Raw genomic sequence first — 19,597 nt, 5'->3', positions numbered from 1 at the left:
GCATAGAACAGCTTTCCGAATTAAAATCAATGATTTTTTGGCTTAGTTATGCATTTTTTAAACTATGATTTTCGGAAAAAATTGCCTGTTTTTATACCTTTTTGCAAGGTTTTATAATTTTATTTAAAAACTAACAATAGCATCAACAAACGCAGTATGCAGATTAAATAGTACAATAAAAACCAGCACAGAACAGCTTTTCGAATTAAAATTAATGCATTTTCGGCTTAATTATGATGTCCGAAATACTTAGATTTTTAAAAAAATTGTCAGTTTTTATACCTTTTTCGTTGGGTATATTTTAAGTCAGAAGCTTGTTACGCTGTGAATGAATCATTTCCGACCCTACAAACCATATATATTCTTGATCAGCATCAAAAGCTGAATCGATCTAGCCATGTCCGGTCAAAAAATAAATTTTTAAGATTTTTCCGAAAATTGAAAATTTCATAAGGGGTTACATCATTAAAATTGTCAAAATTTGACAAAAAATGGAATCTTTTAAATTTGAAAACTGAGTATGCAGATTTGTTAATCTATTAAAACTTAGCATAGAACAGCTTTCCGAATTAAAATCAATGATTTTTTGGCTTAGTTATGCATTTTTTAAACTATGATTTTAGGAGAAAATTGCCTGTTTTTATACCTTTTTGCAAGGTTTTATAATTTTATTTAAAAACTAACAATAGCATCAACAAACGCAGTATGCAGATTAAATAGTACAATAAAAACCAGCACAGAACAGCTTTCCGAATTAAAATTATTACATTTTCGGCTTAATTATGATGTCCGAAATACTTAGATTTTTAAAAAAATGTTCCGTTTTTATACCTTTTTCGTTGGGTATAATTTAAGTCAGAAGCTTGTTACGCTGTGAATGAATCATTTCCGACCCTACAAACCATATATATTCTTGATCAGCATCAAAAGCTGAATCGATCTAGCCATGTCCGGTCAAAAAATAAATTTTTAAGATTTTTCCGAAAATTGAAAATTTCATAAGGGGTTACATCATTAAAATTGTCAAAATTTGACAAAAAATGGAATCTTTTAAATTTGAAAACTGAGTATGCAGATTTGTTAATCTATTAAAACTTAGCATAGAACAGCTTTCCGAATTAAAATCAATGATTTTTTGGCTTAGTTATGCATTTTGTAAACTATGATTTTCGGAAAAAATTGCCTGTTTTTATACCTTTTTGCTAGGTTTTATAATTTTATTTAAAAACTAACAATAGCATCAACAAACGCAGTATGCAGATTAAATAGTACAATAAAAACCAGCACAGAACAGCTTTCCGAATTAAAATTAATGCATTTTCGGCTTAATTATGATCTCCGAAATATTTAGATTTTTAAAAAAATTGTCAGTTTTTATACCTTTTTCGTTGGGTATATTTTAAGTCAGAAGCTTGTTACGCTGTGAATGAATCATTTCCGACCCTACAAACCATATATATTCTTGATCAGCATCAAAAGCTGAATCGATCTAGCCATGTCCGGTCAAAAAATAAATTTTTAAGATTTTTCCGAAAATTAAAAATTTCATAAGGGGTTACATCATTAAAATTGTCAAAATTTGACAAAAAATGGAATCTTTTAAATTTGAAAACTGAGTATGCAGATTTGTTAATCTATTAAAACTTAGCATAGAACAGCTTTCCGAATTAAAATCAATGATTTTTTGGCTTAGTTATGCATTTTTAAAACAATGATTTTCGGAGAAAATTACCTGTTTTTATACCTTTTTGCAAGGTTTTATAATTTTATTTAAAAACTAACAATAGCATCAACAAACGCAGTATGCAGATTAAATAGTACAATAAAAACCAGCACAGAACAGCTTTCCGAATTAAAATTAATGCATTTTCGGCTTAATTATGATGTCCGAAATACTTAGATTTTTAAAAAAATTGTCCGTTTTTATACCTTTTTCGTTGGGTATAATTTAAGTCAGAAGCTTGTTACGCTGTGAATGAATCATTTCCGACCCTACAAACCATATATATTCTTAATCAGCATCAAAAGCTGAATCGATCTAGCCATGTCCGGTCAAAAAAAAAATTTTTAAGATTTTTCCGAAAATTGAAAATTTTATAAGGGGTTACATCATTAAAATTGTCAAAATTTGACAAAAAATGGAATCTTTTAAATTTGAAAACTGAGTATGCAGATTTGTTAATCTATTAAAACTTAGCATAGAACAGCTTTCCGAATTGAAACCAATTATTTTTTGCTTAGTTATGCATTTTTTTAACTATGATTTTTGGAGAAAATTGCCTGTTTTTATACCTTTTTGCTAGGTTTTATAATTTTATTTAAAAACTAACAATAGCATCAACAAACGCAGTATGCAGATTAAATAGTACAATAAAAACCAGCACAGAACAGCTTTCCGAATTAAAATTAATGCATTTTCGGCTTAATTATGATCTCCGAAATATTTAGATTTTTAAAAAAATTGTCAGTTTTTATACCTTTTTCGTTGGGTATATTTTAAGTCAGAAGCTTGTTACGCTGTGAATGAATCATTTCCGACCCTACAAACCATATATATTCTTGATCAGCATCTTGATCAGTATGCAGATTTGTTAATCTATTAAAACTTAGCATAGAACAGCTTTCCGAATTGAAACCAATGATTTTTTGGCTTAGTTATGCATTTTTTAAACTATGATTTTCGGAGAAAATTGCCTGTTTTTATACCTTTTTGCAAGGTTTTATAATTTTATTTAAAAACTAACAATAGCATCAACAAACGCAGTATGCAGATTAAATAGTACAATAAAAACCAGCACAGAACAGCTTTCCGAATTAAAATTAATGCATTTTCGGCTTAATTATGATGTCCGAAATACTTAGATTTTTAAAAAAATTGTCCGTTTTTATACCTTTTTCGTTGGGTATAATTTAAGTCAGAAGCTTGTTACGCTGTGAATGAATCATTTCCGACCCTACAAACCATATATATTCTTAATCAGCATCAAAAGCTGAATCGATCTAGCCATGTCCGGTCAAAAAAAAATTTTTTAAGATTTTTCCGAAAATTGAAAATTTTATAAGGGGTTACATCATTAAAATTGTCAAAATTTGACAAAAAATGGAATCTTTTAAATTTGAAAACTGAGTATGCAGATTTGTTAATCTATTAAAACTTAGCATAGAACAGCTTTCCGAATTGAAACCAATTATTTTTTGCTTAGTTATGCATTTTTTTAACTATGATTTTTGGAGAAAATTGCCTGTTTTTATACCTTTTTGCTAGGTTTTATAATTTTATTTAAAAACTAACAATAGCATCAACAAACGCAGTATGCAGATTAAATAGTACAATAAAAACCAGCACAGAACAGCTTTCCGAATTAAAATTAATGCATTTTCGGCTTAATTATGATCTCCGAAATATTTAGATTTTTAAAAAAATTGTCAGTTTTTATACCTTTTTCGTTGGGTATATTTTAAGTCAGAAGCTTGTTACGCTGTGAATGAATCATTTCCGACCCTACAAACCATATATATTCTTGATCAGCATCTTGATCAGTATGCAGATTTGTTAATCTATTAAAACTTAGCATAGAACAGCTTTCCGAATTGAAACCAATGATTTTTTGGCTTAGTTATGCATTTTTTAAACTATGATTTTCGGAGAAAATTGCCTGTTTTTATACCTTTTTGCAAGGTTTTATAATTTTATTTAAAAACTAACAATAGCATCAACAAACGCAGTATGCAGATTAAATAGTACAATAAAAACCAGCACAGAACAGCTTTCCGAATTAAAATTAATGCATTTTCGGCTTAATTATGATGTCCGAAATACTTAGATTTTTAAAAAAATTGTCCGTTTTTATACCTTTTTCGTTGGGTATAATTTAAGTCAGAAGCTTGTTACGCTGTGAATGAATCATTTCCGACCCTACAAACCATATATATTCTTAATCAGCATCAAAAGCTGAATCGATCTAGCCATGTCCGGTCAAAAAATAAATTTTTAAGATTTTTCCGAAAATTGAAAATTTCATAAGGGGTTACATCATTAAAATTGTCAAAATTTGACAAAAAATGGAATCTTTTAAATTTGAAAACTGAGTATGCAGATTTGTTAATCTATTAAAACTTAGCATAGAACAGCTTTCCGAATTAAAATCAATGATTTTTTGGCTTAGTTATGTGTTTTTAAAACTATGATTTTTGGAAAAAATTTTGAAAAAGTCAATTATTGTATTGAAGTATACTTTTCTTTGGTAAAATCGTTTTTTATTGCCTATGCTCTAAAGCCTTGAAATCTATAGAAGGGACAGCTATTACTAATAAACATTGGTAGTTACGGTGTGTGTATTAAAGAAATCATAAATGAGATATTTTTATAAATACAACACATTTTTAATAAATCATTTTCTTTAGTATCATTATCCTTTAGTATATGACTCTTCGCTTTGTGTACCTACATAGATCTCAACACCAAAGTGACATAGAACTATGCATATGGCGCATACTTCCGTCGCACACTCGCACACAGCCAGTGGCACCTGGAATACCTGCAGATGGGCGAAGTTGAAGCCACCGCAGAAGCCAGATATGTATGCTGATACGCTCGGTGGAATACCTGACACTGAGTGTGCTCATTTCCGTGGTCTGCCCACCAGTTCCCAGTCCCCAGACCTCTCGCATCTAGCCCCTGTCCCCCAATCACCAGACCGACCTCGGCATCGCCCATTCGGAAATTCCTCGACCTCTCCAGGCTTTAGAGAGAGAAACCAAAGTGTGGGCCATTGATAGTAGTTTAGGAGTCGCTTTCAGGAGAATTGGGTTCACGGAGGCGGAAACGGAAACTATTTGCTGCCATTTCGGCAAATGGCAAATGGCAGAATGGAGGCATTAATCGAAATTCTATTGGCAAAAAGAGCAATTGGTGGGACTGAAAAAAGCCAAAACACAATCCACTTAGCCTCGGACGATGTCTGGTCCGCATATGCATATGCATCGCATCACACATTGTTTGCACACTTGGCATTTCGGAGGGAAATTCGCAAAAGTTTTCCCAGCAACACTTTCGTTGCAGCTCGGCTGAAAAGTGTTGCCTATTTTGAGGCTCTCCTCTGTGTAGGTGTGTGTGTGTGTTAGCCTGGATGCCAACGCAAATGCGGGGGCGTGTGGGTGTGAGTGCAAGTGGGCGAGTATGTGGCCTGCCTTAATAGCCTTTTATTGGACGAGCCACGCCCCCTGGGGATGTCAGCCAGGTTCATTGTCAAAATTATTTTGTGGTCAACTTGCGTTCATACTTCTGGAAATACTTTCGGTCGGGCCGAAACACACACACACATCCGTACAGAGCCCGCAAAACTATTCCCAAAACAGCATCAGAAATTCATAATTCGTTGCCCGACGCTGTCAATATTGGATTGGATTGATTGGATTTTATTTGCATAGCCTCAAAGAGCGGCAAACAAATTGAAAACATTGCCAGTTTGTATTGTGAATCGGCCTCTGGTTATTAATTTCAAAAAACATTGCTTTCCTGCTTTATGGGAGCAATCAAGTGCCAAATCAAACATAGCATATTCGTTATTAACTTTCGCAAAAAATTCTGTTTAACACAAAGGGCTTTCTTGGTCAAAAATAGATTTATTTGATTTATTTTATGCATTAAAAGGGGAAATAACAAACAATTGTTCACTTGGCTGTGAGATTAAATTTTAAGAAAAATAAATAAAAATATATTAATGCAAATATAGATTTTTGCCAACAAAAGTAAATGCATTTTATAAGCCACTAATGTAGCATAGTTTTAAAGATACTTATAATGATTAACGCATTCGATGCGAAGTTAAAAAATGGAAAAACTAAGGAATATGATATTTAAAATAATTTCTTATAACAAAATGCTATCACACTATTAATAAAATGGATATTAAACAACTAAACCCTTTATTTTAAATAAATATCCGAACAGGGCAACAAACTATTAAATCTAGAGTTCTACCTTTTCTTCAAAAAATAAATAAACACATAAACACCAAAAAAATACCTATTGTAAATCACATTTCATTAAAGAGTATCTTTAAACGAAAATCAAGGAAAACCATATTTCCAGGAAAAGAAACATTCCGTAAGCTCCCAAAAAACCAAGAAAATCGCACGCAAGCTGCTGTTTTTGGGAGGGCCTTGGCCGGAAAACTTTAGCACCGGAGTATTCCCCACCTGAACGGACGACGGAGGAGGAAAATCTCATTGGGGCTACGGGCCGCAGGCCGGGCACACGCAACTATGCCGAAAACGAAAAGCGTGAAAACCCCAGAGACGGAACGAGCCGGTAAATGCCTCGACTGCCGGTGAAAAATACTTTTGGAACATACCTGTGCGTCCACTACAATCGGCAGACAATTTCGATGCCGCCGCTGCTGCGTTGGCCGTTGCTGCAGCAGCTCCGCATCCATTGCTACTTCCGTTCCCATTGCCATTGCCATTGCCACTTCCACTTCCCGTTGCCACTGGTGCCGGTGTGGCCGTCGTTGTCGTAGCAGTAGCAGAAGCAGCAGCGATTGCGGCAGCAACTGCTCCGCCTAATTGCGAGGTGGCGACTGCGGGTGCTGTTGCCGACGATGGAGCTGCCCCAACAGAGCCAACAGCTGCCCCAGAGCCAGCAGCAGCAGCGGCCGCAGCAGCAACAGCAGCAGCTGTTAATGTGTTGCAGGCGGAGTTGAGGTTGCTGTTGCTGTTGTTGTTGTTGTTATTGTTGCTGCTGATGCTGCCAAGGGGGCTGTGTCCTGGACTGTGTCCTGTGGGCGTGGGGCAGCTGTTAATTGGCACTGGCGTGGTCGAAGCTGCGTGGTGTAGCTGGTGTTGCTGATGATGATGGTGTTGCTGCTGCTGCTGCTGCTGCTGCTGTTGCTGTTGCTGCTGCAACGTTAATGAAGCCGTTGCCATTGTGGGACTGTTGTTGCCGGAAATGCTCGTGGGTAAATTGCTGTTGCCATTGCTGTTGCTATTAGCCAGATGCAAGGTGTTGCCACCGCCAGCATGGCTGGGATTGTCCAGGAAGCGGGCACCGCCATGATTCTGCTGCAGCGAGTACAAGCCGCCACCGACTGGATTCAGATTCGTGGGCATTGGGTAGAACTCCAGCATCTTATACACTTGGTAGCACTCTATTTTCTATGTCAGTTTCTATGTCTGTTTCTATGCTCAGCACACGCGACGACACTCACGAAAAACGAGTTGACGAGTCTTTGGGCTCTTTGGTTCAGAGTTTGAGGATTCGGTTCGCTTTTATCCGAGGACAACCAGCCGCGTTCGCTGTCAGTTGGCGTGTGATCGAACAATCAGCGAAATCAAAGCATTTCACTTTGCCTTGCCTTTGGCTTTGGGAAAAAAATCCCAGCTGAAATGTACCCCCGCACACAGTCGCACACTCGCAAATATACTCGCACACACACCCCTAGTGCGCCTGCGCCTGTTTACAAAAGCAACGGAGCAACAACTGCCGCTGCTGCTGCTGCTGCTGCTCCTGCTCGCTGTGCCGCTCCTGCTGCACGTGACGGGGATGGCCAGGGGTGGGAACCCGGCCCCGGTGCAAGGGTTGCATGTTGCCCCCTGTGCAACCCCCGCTCTCGAAGGCCGGAGCGCGCATGTCTCAAGTGATTATTAGCAGCAAGGGAAATTCTGCGAGAGCGGATTTCCCTTCGCCAGCGGAGGCCACACCTCAGCTGCCTGCCGATTGGCTGTCGCTTTCCCCGGCGACCATTTTTCCGCACTGCGCATGCTCGCAGGGGAAATATATGTTTTTTTCCGTTTGTGTTTTCATTGATGTCTTGGCTTTAATTCGAGACCAAGCTGGCCATAAAGGGGCGTGTTGCTGGTGTTGTTGCTGGGGCACAAAGACATACTTGCACTTGCACTCGCGGCAACTTTGGCGGCGACAATATCCTCGAGTCGTGTTGTTGCTGCTGCCGCTTTGAGTGGCACGACTGGACCAGAATGCCAACCCAAACAAAGCAAAAACAAAATCGACAGAATCGACAGCAGCAACAACAGCAACAGCAGCAGCAGCAACAACAGAGCTGAAGAAAAACGATGGCCTTGTCTTCTTTTGCGCTTTTTTGCACTTGCACTTTACTTTTTGCGGGTGCAAAAAGTTGGCGATAAACAAGAGGCCAAAAAAGGGTGTTCCCTTAGAATCTGGCACAAATTCTCTTTACATTGCAGAACATTTTTTTAGAAAATCAAAATTATGGATCAAATAATAAAGCCTAAACATTTGAAAAGGTTTAAAATTTCGGTTGTTCCTATTATAATCCCATCTCAAATGTACTTTTTATTCTGCTTAATTAATGTTATTAATTATTTTAGAATTAAATCATAAGTTAATAACTATTTAATATACATTTCTGATATTATGGTAATTATATTTTCCCTTTTCATATTCAATAACGAAAGTACTTGTAAAATTTTTAAACCTACTCTTTATGCTTTTAATTTCTATCTAGAATATTATGCCAAACTTAAAATCAATTAATAGCGTTCTTTACATTCTACTACAAGAATCTTTAAAGGGCTTAAATATATATTTTATTTCCATTTTTATAGGCCAACGACTGTCACCCTGTATGGGCCATTGAGGAAACGAATCTCCGTCGACTGACAAGCAACGAGGCCGAAACCCCATTTCCGACGGTCCGAAAAGTCGGGGGTCCACAGAGCCAACTATATGGTGGAACTATATGCCCACACTAACACACACACACATTCCGCACGAAGGAAATAAAGGACGAAAGGAAAGCGGAGCGATAAGATGAAAAGCGGATGCTGGAAAGACAAACCAAACATGGGGCCGTGCACAAAAGTTTGGCGCTACTTCCCAAGCCCAAGCGAAACTGGATTTCCTTGCCGCTTTTCCTCCTTCGAACTGGCAACTTCCTTGGCTTAAGACTAGGCTTTGGCTCAGCGGGAAACTTCTGGGCCAGCCAGAGTTAAGTGAGGAGGGAACAGGGATATGTTCTTAGGCTCTGGATACCTGGGCTCCGGAGGAGCCGCCTCCGCCAAGTGGGAGAATTCGGCGAACTTGTTGGCATCGAGCAGCACTTGTACCAGGAATTGGCATAGCGTGCTTGGGTTTTCCCGTATTTTCCTCCTGCTGCTCACTTCACCTCCCCAGGTTTTTCTTGTTGCTGGCAGTTTGTGCAACTTTGAAAACTTTATTCACCGATTCCGACTGGCACAAAGGCCACCGAAGCCGGAACATTTGTGCTGTGGAATTATAACAAAGCAGCGGAAAGTATCTGCTGCACGAAATTTTCCCCAATCCGAATGTTTTTCGCTTCGCATCCAAACACAACAACAAAGTCGGTGCCAAGTGTGCGCAGAATTTAAAGCAATTATTAGAAGTCTAGGAAGCATTCTTCCAAGTCCGACTCAGAGGACATCGACTGTATCGCAACTAAATGTATTTGATTCTCTGAAATAAATAAAAGGTTAAAGCTACATGTGGGGAAAAAAATATAATATATTATTCCATACCAGGGTGTTATAATTTTAGTCAGACGCAGTAAAGGAGTCATTTCCGACCCTACAAACCATATATATTCTTGATCAACATTAAAAGCTGAATCGAACTAGCCAAGTCCGGTCAAAAAATAAATTTTTAAAATTTTTCCGAAAATTGAAAATTTCATAAGGGGTTACATCATTAAAATTGTCAAAATTTGACAAAAAATGTAATCTTTTAAATTTGAAAACTGAGTATGCAGATTTGTTAATCTATTAAAACTTAGCATAGAACTGCTTTCTGTATTAAATTTAATGAGTTTTTGGCTGAGTTATGCGTTTTTTAAACTATGATTTTTGGAGAAAATTGCCTGTTTTTATACCTTTTTGCAAGGTTTTGTTCTTTTATTTAAAAACTAACAATAGCATCAACAAACGCAGTATGCTGATTAAATAGAACAATAGAAACTAGCACAGCACAGCTTTCCGAATTAAAATTAATGCAATTTCGGCCTTATTATGATATCCGAAAAACTTAGATTTTTCAAAAAAATTGTCTGTTTTTATACCATTTTTGTTGGGTAATTTATGTCAGAAGCTTGTTGCGCTGTGAAGGAATCATTTCCGACCCTACAAAACGTATATATTCTTGATCAGCATCAAAAGCTAAATCAATTTTTTTGAATTCCTTAAATATAAAAGTCTCATTTGCTAGTATCCTAATAAAATCCGATACAGAAAAGTTTTCCAAATTGATATTAATGCATTTTTAGCTTAGTTATAATATAGCTGCCTTATAGCTGCATTTACTTTAAACCGTTTTCAGAGCTTCTTGCCTTTATTATACAATTAATGTATTATAATTATAAGCTATTCTACAAAATTTCTCTGAAAAAGGGCATCTTAATATGGTTTGCATAATCCAAATGTCAGAGATCCAAACTGTATCCATTGCTAACCAAATAAAAGCTTTATGGCCATTTAACGGCCGTCATCCACCTACTACTTTTCCGGTCAAAGTCCACCTCCACTCTGTGACGGACAAACTGACTAACTTTATGATGGCAATCGAAAGCGATTCGGAGGCGCGTGCATAATTAATCCTTCGGCTGGGGGACCTAAGCGATAAGGTTAATGGAAGGAGGAGGCACTAGTGTCCTGGCCACTGCTGTGGCGAAATTATGGTTTACAGGCCCCATAAAGATAGGCACTTATTTTCCGGCCATATCGACCAGATAGCAACAGTAAACCGCACAAAAGCGAAAATTCAATTAACCTTGACAGAAGACCGAAAACCCATCCAGTAATCGGCATAATGATGACAACATCACACAGTCGATAAGTTCGAAACCGCCGACAGACAAAACCCAGGGAGAGAGCGGTAATAAAATCACATTGACAATGGCAAAAAGTGGAAATTGTCATAAAACTCGTTGGCAAACAGGAACCAAAAAGGACTGGCAGGCAGACAGGATGAGTCCCGGGCACTGGAAACAAATTTAATAAAACACCGGAGGAGAAAAGGAAAACAAACCGGCAAAGGGTAGCTGCGCTCTCTTTGGATGGGCTTGCCATTCAGATTGTGATTCTGATTCGGGTTTGGGTTCAATGCATCCATTGTCTCTCAGTCCCCGCTGCTCCCTTTCACCCCTTGTCAATGGACGAGGACGAAGTAATATTGAATAACCACAACAGCAGCAACAACACGAGCACGCTCGGCAGCCCCAGGATAAATAGTTTTTCTATGGCCCTTCAATTACCATTTGAGCATGATGAGCGCTAAGGAGGCATGAGGCATAGACATTGGCATTGGAAAGTGGTAAGTGGCATGTGGTAAGTGGCAAGAAAGAAACCTAGACGAAGGAGCCGCCCAAGACTGCTTGAAAATATGCCTTGGCGTGCAGGACCACCATCCTGGCGCTGGGATAGGGGTCATTAGGTGGAAACATTTACTCTAACTCTATGCCTGGAGTCTCGTCTATTGGCGGCCAGTCAAGTAGAAGATGCCCGGATGGAGCGGACGGAGGTGTCATTGTTTGTTTTGGCAGCCGGGCAACAGAGCTCAAGGATCGGTACTGGGTCTCGGATTCAGTAGGATCTAGGCACTGAGCCACAAGAAGGACACTGCTGCAGCTGCTGGGAGCGGAGGAGGAGGCAGCAGAAACTGTCAACGCAACACGCGTTCCATATACACTAGAAAAATTACAAATATATAGAAATTGTAATAGAATATATAAATTCTACAAATAAATTTTGAAATATCCTTAGGCAATGTTTTAATTTTTACCATGATACGACTTTCCAGAACCTCTAAAATGATTCTAGACCACATGAAACCGCTATTAAGATTTCTTTCGGTGTACCTTCTCATTTCCTCCGCCCACGAATTATGACGTGCGTAAACAATGGGTTTGAGGAATGCTGCACTGCACCCGCCACGAGGAATGAGAGTAGTCCAGGGGAGGGCAGAGCCGAGGCCTCGCAGCAGGGTCGACCCTAAAGTGGGCTAATTTGACGATGCCCCGCGTGGCAAATGCAACCCCCAGCCCCATGGCTTGTCTAGTGTCCAGGATGAAGGAAAGTGTTAAAGGATTTATGCGCGTAATTTTGCAGATGTTTAGATTTCGCTCTCGACTCACTGCAGCTCAAGTACACTCGGCAAATGAGTGCGGTATTTTCTGATTATAATTTCAAATTGAAGAGGATCTACAGAGAATGATTCTCAGTGTGTAACTGATACGAGTCAAAGGTATAATTTTTATAACATATATTCCTAATTATACTTTTTTATGGATAAAGCGTAGTTAAGTTAAGTTGGGAAATAAAGAATACTTAGGCTTATGTTGTTTGTTAATGTGTTTCTTTTCTTGCCGTGTAGCTCAACTCAATCATTTTGTGCCTGGTGTGCCGATCTGTGTCAACACGAGTCCTTCTCCGTCTCCAGCCTCCTGGCTCCCAGTCTCAATCCCGTTCGAATTGCCGACACAAGCAGGCTCTGACAGACATGCTGTCTCGCCCGTCTCATGGACAGGACATGCAGGACACGCAGCAGTCGCAGCTCTGGGATTTTCCGACTTCGAACGAGTCCAAAAATGGACTCGAGACTCAATGCTCGAGTTGGGTCTGTGAAGTGGCGCAGCATGTGCTCAATTTAGTTTTGAATATCGTCTGTCTTTCGGCTCCTTGAGCATTCCGAGTAATAATCCCTGTTTGTTCAATGTCAATTTTAGTGCTGTTTGTTATTGCCCCGTAGCCTGGCCTCCTCGGGTTCATATCCACATCCACATCCAAGTCCAAGTTCACATCCGATGACTCCCACTTATGCCCAGTTTATTATTGGCCATTGTGGTTTATTTGTCTTTGGATTTTGGTCTCAGGCTTTGTTTATAATCGGGCATTGAGCGAGTTCAGAGCCCTGTATTTCTCGGACGCGATGTTTATGCTAAGCCGTGCCTCGCTTTTAATGAGTTTGGAAATGGGAATGACTTTGCAAATGGGAATCACATTCGATCTGCATTCCAGTGCAAAAATAAACAACAGCCATGAGAGGGTGTGAAATTTTTGAATTCTGTGAACTGGAGTAGTCTGTGGCCAAAGTGGGAGCCCCAATCCCGAGTCCCTGCTACAGACTCCCGACCAGTTCCGCACGATTTCTCAAATATTTAAACGCCTGTGGCCCTTCGTCCTTGTCGACTGCCAAAACCCCCATGCCGCCTGTCAAAATGAAAATGATACTTTGAAGTTTTGGGCAGCGACAAGCGCCAAAGACAAATACAAATATTGGCAATACGCTAAAGCCAAAATCAAATAGAACCCCCCAGTTGGCCAAACCGAAACCAATATTCATTTGGCGTGCGCTGAAGCGGCAATAAATTGCTCAGCTGCCAGTGCCTGGCTTCGCTGGAGATTTGCAGATTTCTGGGGGAGGAGAGCGGCTGCCAAAGGTCAGGGGGCGGGGCCAGCAGGACTCGCAAGCCAGGATTTTGGGGGTGTCGCTTGGAGGACGCTGTGCCAGGAGCAACGGGCATTTCATATGCGTGTTTAGAGCTGGCCAGCATAAGCCATAAAACTTATATTTCCAAATGGTCAGCATCAAAAAAGCGTCTGACACTGTGATTCCGAGGTGAGAAATTATAATTTATGCTAAATATTAGAATAGATTTAAAAATATATATAGAAGTGTGTAGCAAATTTAGACACATAGTTGATATATATCTTCATGTATACCCTCTTTGATATCTTCTTATAAATCATCTTTACGAAACTAAAAAGAAGAAAGGAATGGTATGGAATTTTATATAAAATCTAATTAATAAACCCCATTTAAAATACACTCTTTTTTGAATGTGAATTTGAACTCGTGAACAACACGAAGCACATCTATTACTTAAAATACAATCTGCTATTTTGTGTAATGTGAAACAGATTATAGGACTATTTTATTGCTAAAGTGTTCCCACTTTTCTTCCCTAAAGCTTCTCAATTATCATCACAAATTACATTCTAAAAACTCATCCTAAAGGAAATACTTTAACTATGAGAAATCAGTATGATATGATAATAGATTGTTATAATTTTCATAATATCTAGTGCACTGTGCTTCACAGCCATTGATGGCCCCCGCACATTGTTTGCGTGCTGCTTCTGCTTGACTATTTTTCATTTTGCTAGTCGCTGAACCAGCGCTATGCCCCCTCCTATCACCAGCCCCAAATCCCTGCCCCCAGCCCCCTGTAAAGCCATTCCTCTTTCCAACGCCACTGGCTGGGTTGAATTTTCTTTTTGCTTGCCAGAACATTTTCCAATTTCATTTGCGTTCAGAACGCGGAATGTGAGCGCGAACGGGCTTTGGGCGCATTCATCATTGGCAGGGCGCCATCATCAGTTGCAGGCTGGGCATCATCGCCATCATCGTCACCATCTCTCATCTACCGCTTCGCCTCTTCCCACCAGCAGCAGCAGGAGGAGCAGGAGGAGCAGCAGAATCGTGGCCACGGACAGCCAGTTGGCCGTTTGAAAAAGCAACATTTCAGCCATATTTTTCTTGCTTTCAATTTGGCGTATCGCGCTTTGGCCATTTTTCATACGGGCGCTTTGATGCGTAACCCCCGAAGTCCCCCTTCTTGCCTCGCTTTCCCTGTCTTTGCCCTACAGATAATTTTTTTTTTTGTTTTTATCTCGGTCCTGGTCCTGGTTCTGGCCAAAACGCAAACGCATAAAACGCGTCCTTTGAGCGATTTGAAGTCAAGTGTAAAGAGCGTTTTTGCCAAAAAGCGATGGAGAACAACAAATTGGGCGAGCAAACGAACGAGCAAAGTGTTTTCAAGTTTAATTTGAAAAATATTTGAATTTTGCGCATTTCTTGGGTCAGTGGTCAGTCATTAGTAGTCAGTCATCCCCGGATTGGTGTGAATTTAGCTTATTAGCGGAAAAAGCCATCACAATCGGGGTGGGAAAATCTCCTGCACAATTCCAGTCTAGGCAAATAGTTTATATTGCCTGGGCATTAATGGCTCACAGGCAAACAGGACACAGAGAGCCCTTTTCGCAGCACATTCCCCTTGATCCTTCGTCAGTTTGCCAACTCCAATCAGCCGCACAATCTCTGATTTCTCTCTGATTTCGGCACAAACGTTTCAATATTTACACAAATTGCCTTCGTCCAAACGCGAACTCGGATTCAGATTCAGATCGCATCTGTGTCCGCCCCGTCGTTAACCGTACTTCATGGCCAATCTCCGATACTAAAAGTTGTCATTTCAATCTGTCTCCGTGATACTCGGCCCATGCGAACAATTTGGAGGTTTGTTTAGTGCGGATTCAATGAGGCAGGGACCAGAGAATGGTGACTCTTAAAAACATTCTCGAAACCCTGGGTGGCATGAGCTCAGCCGTTGAAAGTTGTGGGAAAACTACACTCACTCATTGTCTATGTGGATTTGCAGAATTTAAGCTAATCCCGTTTCTAAATTAATTGCCGATCCCAGATTCAAGGGGTAGAGCTTAAATGGTACTGGAATCATGTGCAGTTCTGGGAGACTTGAAGCAATTCAATATGAATATTCTTAATATTTTTAATCATATTTCAGCGAATGCCTGATTAAGGGGTAAGAAATATCATAATAATTAGTAAATAAACTCAATGTGATAGGTTTCTGAGAAATATACTTTCCCCCGGGATTACTCAGTCGGTCTCTTATCCACATTCCCGTTCCTTGGAAACCATATAGCCCGGGGAACTGACCAACCAATCTTGGTATAATCGGCATCCCCTTCCAAGCAGTCTGCAAGCCACATACCCATATATACATATATGGCCAATGGCCAGCCAGCTTTTATGGAGGACAAGCCAGCTTGAGGTCAGCATAAAAATGCAGGAGCATAAAAATACTGACCAAGAGTGAATAAACAATAAGAAACAAGAAAGAAAGGTAACTTTGGGAAGCCGGAGATTGTATTCCCTTTCAGTTTGAATGTGTAATCGATCAAAACTAAGCCAAATACGAATTTATCTCAAATTGGAAAGTTTCCAAATCGAAATATGTAAGAATTTCGGCAATCGGCTTTTAAGTCTTCGCATATCATCAAGAAAATTTAAAATAAATCAATATTTTTATATGCAAATTTGAGGGTAAATCAATGTCTTTCAAACCTCATAACTAAGCCAAAAATTAATTAATTTAAATTCGGAAAGCCGTTCTATGCTGATTTTTAATAGATTAACAAATCTGCATACCCAGTTTTCAAATTTAAACGATTCAATTTTTTGTCAAATTTTGACAATTTTAATGATGTAACCCCTTATGAAATTTTCAATTTTCGGAAAAATCTTAAAAATTTATTTTTTGACCGGACATGGCTAGATCGATTCAGCTTTTGATGCTGATCAAGAATATATATGGTTTATAGGGTCGGAATTGACTTCTTCACTCCGTTGCAAGCTTCTGACTAAGATGGAAATACCCTTGCAAGGATATGAAAAAAAGGAGAAATACCAAAGCAGCGTCACTTTCGGCAGTAGTTTTCAGATGTTCGTGTACCACTCGCTGTGGTTGTTGCATTTGTTTTTATTATTCCCACCGAGAACGGCAGAAAAACCAGAAAAAATACGTATACGAATAGGAGGCCAGCACACACACACACACAAACACACAGCAAGGATCCATCTCATACATATTCCGTATACGTAGCCCGTTCGTTTAACTGTTGTTTTTATGCGCTGCAGACAAATATTTGCTTTCCGACAATAGTCATAAATACCAAAAGCTACATGCTCGGCATACTTAGAAATACTCTGGCACACACAACACACAGTACACACAGCACACTACTGGCTGGCACACACACACTCTAGCACACACACGAGAGCGCCCGGGGCGCAAATAGAAATCGAGGAAAGCAAATAGCGCACAGGATATGGTTTTTGGCAGCGCCAGGATAGTGGCAAAAGGAGCAAAGCAAAAATGCGATGCCAGCGAAAAATGCTAGCGACTCGATCCGAGTCGAGTGCCAGCGCTGGGAGGGACTGTAGCTGGCAGGATGGCGGCAGGATAACCGAAGGGGATCCCGACACAAAATGGCTGCGCAAAAAGTGGCAGCAGTCGCCAAAAATATTAGAAGGGAGTAGAAAAAAAAGGGAACCAATAGTGGCCACATACACACCATCCAAAGCATATATCCACAGAAACAACACAGTAATGGTCATGGGGACATGCCAAAAGGTTTAACAGAATGACGGCCAGTAAAGTGAGGACCAAGGAATACGAGAGGGTTTTGCCACAGTGGAAGTTATCGGTGAAGAAAGATGGAATCTTGGCCTTTAGTTGGGTGCAACTTCAAGGTTGTTATTTTTAGGTTTTAATTGCATATAACACGCCCATTAGGATCTTAATTACATTAACTATAAGACCTGTATCTACTCAACAATAAGTAAACCGTAAGCGAAATTCTTATTAAGTTTTCCCCCAAAATTCCTTCTTAATATTGAGTGCTTACTGCCTGCTCCTTAGTAAGTTTCAATTTCAGCCAATTTCACTGTGCCACAAAGTTTTTGACCCGCGATTGGTATACAAGAATTGGGAAATTGTGCAATAGCAAGAGCGAAAAGGAAAGCTTATCCATGTGAAAAATCTGCGCCGCGTGTCCAGAGCACGCGCTCCTTGTCGTCCATTGTTGCCTTTAACATATTACACCTTCACGGAGAAGTGGAATTGCGGAGCGAAGAGGAGCTGGTTGGCTGACTGACTGGCTGGTAAGGAAATAAACAAATAAACAGAGCTCACGTGCCTCGCTGGAGATTATCCGCGCATCGCAATCGCAATCGCAACAGCAACAAACAAACAAACTACCCGCGGCAAAGGATTGGGTCCCAGTTCCGACACTCGTCCCATTCCCACATCCCGCATTCCCTTTGTGAGGAGGACCTGTTTGACTTGCAAGGACCACACCCCGTTCCGTGTCCCTTTGTGCCGGAGAACTCCCCTCGCGGCTTCTCGCTTCTTCTTTTTTTTTTTGCGATGCTAATCTCGGCGAAATGTTACAAAATGTTTAACAATTAAGTAGCGACACGCGCTGCCACGCTTCGAGTGTGTGTGCTCATGGGAGTTTTTTTTGTTTTTATTGACAGATATCGCTTACAGATACGGATCCGAATCCTCAGCGACTGTAATAGAAACAAATACAGATACAGATACAGATACAGATACAGATACAGAGAGATACAGATACGGGTATGAGTACGGATACGGATGCCCGGCACTCGATGGCACGACACTTGACGATGATGGGCTGATGCCAATGTCGATGCTGATCGCAGCGATAAAAAATGCAGAGAGCTAATCAAGAGTTCAAGTTGCGCGGGTCTAACATGTGTAGTCCTTGAGGTCCTTGAGAACAAGTGCTCAGTTATAGAGGTGGTGGGAAAAAAATGAAGTAAGAATGGGGGAACCGCGTATGCATTATGCATGATAAAATTGAAATTGTATTACATATAGAATAATAATGTGAAGAGGTTTAGGATTGTAATAATCATTAAGAGATCCTTAAGGATAAGTTTCTGGAAAAGGTATAGTCAGTAGAGATTATATGAAATGAATATCAGTTTAACAATAAATTCAGCACGTCCCTTAAATTGTATTTGGCTCTTAAAACTATTTTAGTTTTTAGAGAATCAATCGAGGGCTATCTTATTGTTTTTTGTGTTTTGTTTTTGTATAATCTAATCTACCGCTATAGTAATTATGTTTCATTTCGTAAAATAAAACCTACAAAAGCTGAATATATTTTGTCACCTTCTTAATACCACACCATTCAAACAGCTTCCAAAAACAAGAAACTAACTTAAATCATAAGAACATAAAGAGCCCTACCAAACTACTAGCGCAGTCGCATCAGATATAAGACATCCAGAGAATCAAAAGGACATACGAAAAAAGGATATGGAATACACAAGGGTAGAATGGGCGAGGACGACAAGGAAACGATAAAAGACCAACGACAAGCAGCAAGGGAAACGAAAACGACGACGACAAAGTGCGGGAAGTTTGCACAAGGACATTGCATGCACACCACATGCATGCACACAAGGATATGAGGACACACACAAGCAGGATACACCCAGGATCCGTTGGCACACAGATGCGAAAGCACTCGTACAACCGCATGGCAGGCAAATGACACAAACAACGCCACGAAGCCAAAACGAAACGAAGTGAACAGAAGCCAGTGAAAAAATCAACATGGCTTCGGTGGAAAAGCAGTTAAGCGGCGATGGCTTCCCATTTGTATGTATGTGTATGTATGTGTGTGTCCTTGTGAGTGTTTGGCAGGACAACCAATTGAGGCTCCACTTGTCATGTACGTACGGACATGAAAAGAAACACACGCACACACACTCACACAGTCAAACATCCCATGTCAATATGTCTGGTTACATTTCGGCATTACAGAAGGCCCGCATTCAGCCAGGATCCAGCATCCATTCAACATTCAACATCCCTTGCCACTGCCGCCCCGTGGGTACTTCCCCAATGTCCACTTAGTGGACGCTTCACTGCGTCCAATGACAAACCAAATATGTTTCGTGGTTTTTACGCAAGACTCGTTGCCGGCCATC

General features: G+C 39.9%; 1 protein-coding gene across 2 annotated transcripts in view; it reads right to left on the bottom strand.

Annotated features, from left to right (window-relative positions):
* Lmx1a (LIM homeobox transcription factor 1 alpha) overlaps window positions 1-19,597 on the bottom strand; it is a 75,895-nt gene that overhangs the window by 15,693 nt on the left and 40,605 nt on the right. The window contains exon 1 of one of the 2 annotated variants that reach the window (XM_086833859.1): window positions 6,357-7,316. The exons of the other annotated variant lie outside the window; for it this stretch is intronic. Within the exon in view, the coding sequence (XP_086689985.1) occupies window positions 6,357-7,128 (772 nt within the window). The 5' untranslated portion in view covers window positions 7,129-7,316. Of the gene's footprint in view, window positions 1-6,356; window positions 7,317-19,597 lie in introns of those variants that run through there. 2 annotated transcript variants of the gene reach the window in all.

This window comes from Drosophila serrata, unplaced genomic scaffold (genome assembly GCF_035046125.1).
Source record: "Drosophila serrata isolate PLE 108 unplaced genomic scaffold, ASM3504612v1 contig_272, whole genome shotgun sequence".
Classification (NCBI taxonomy): domain Eukaryota; kingdom Metazoa; phylum Arthropoda; class Insecta; order Diptera; family Drosophilidae; genus Drosophila; species Drosophila serrata.
The sequence above is the reverse complement of the archived record's forward strand: the minus strand, read 5'-3'. Positions and strand labels throughout refer to the sequence as shown.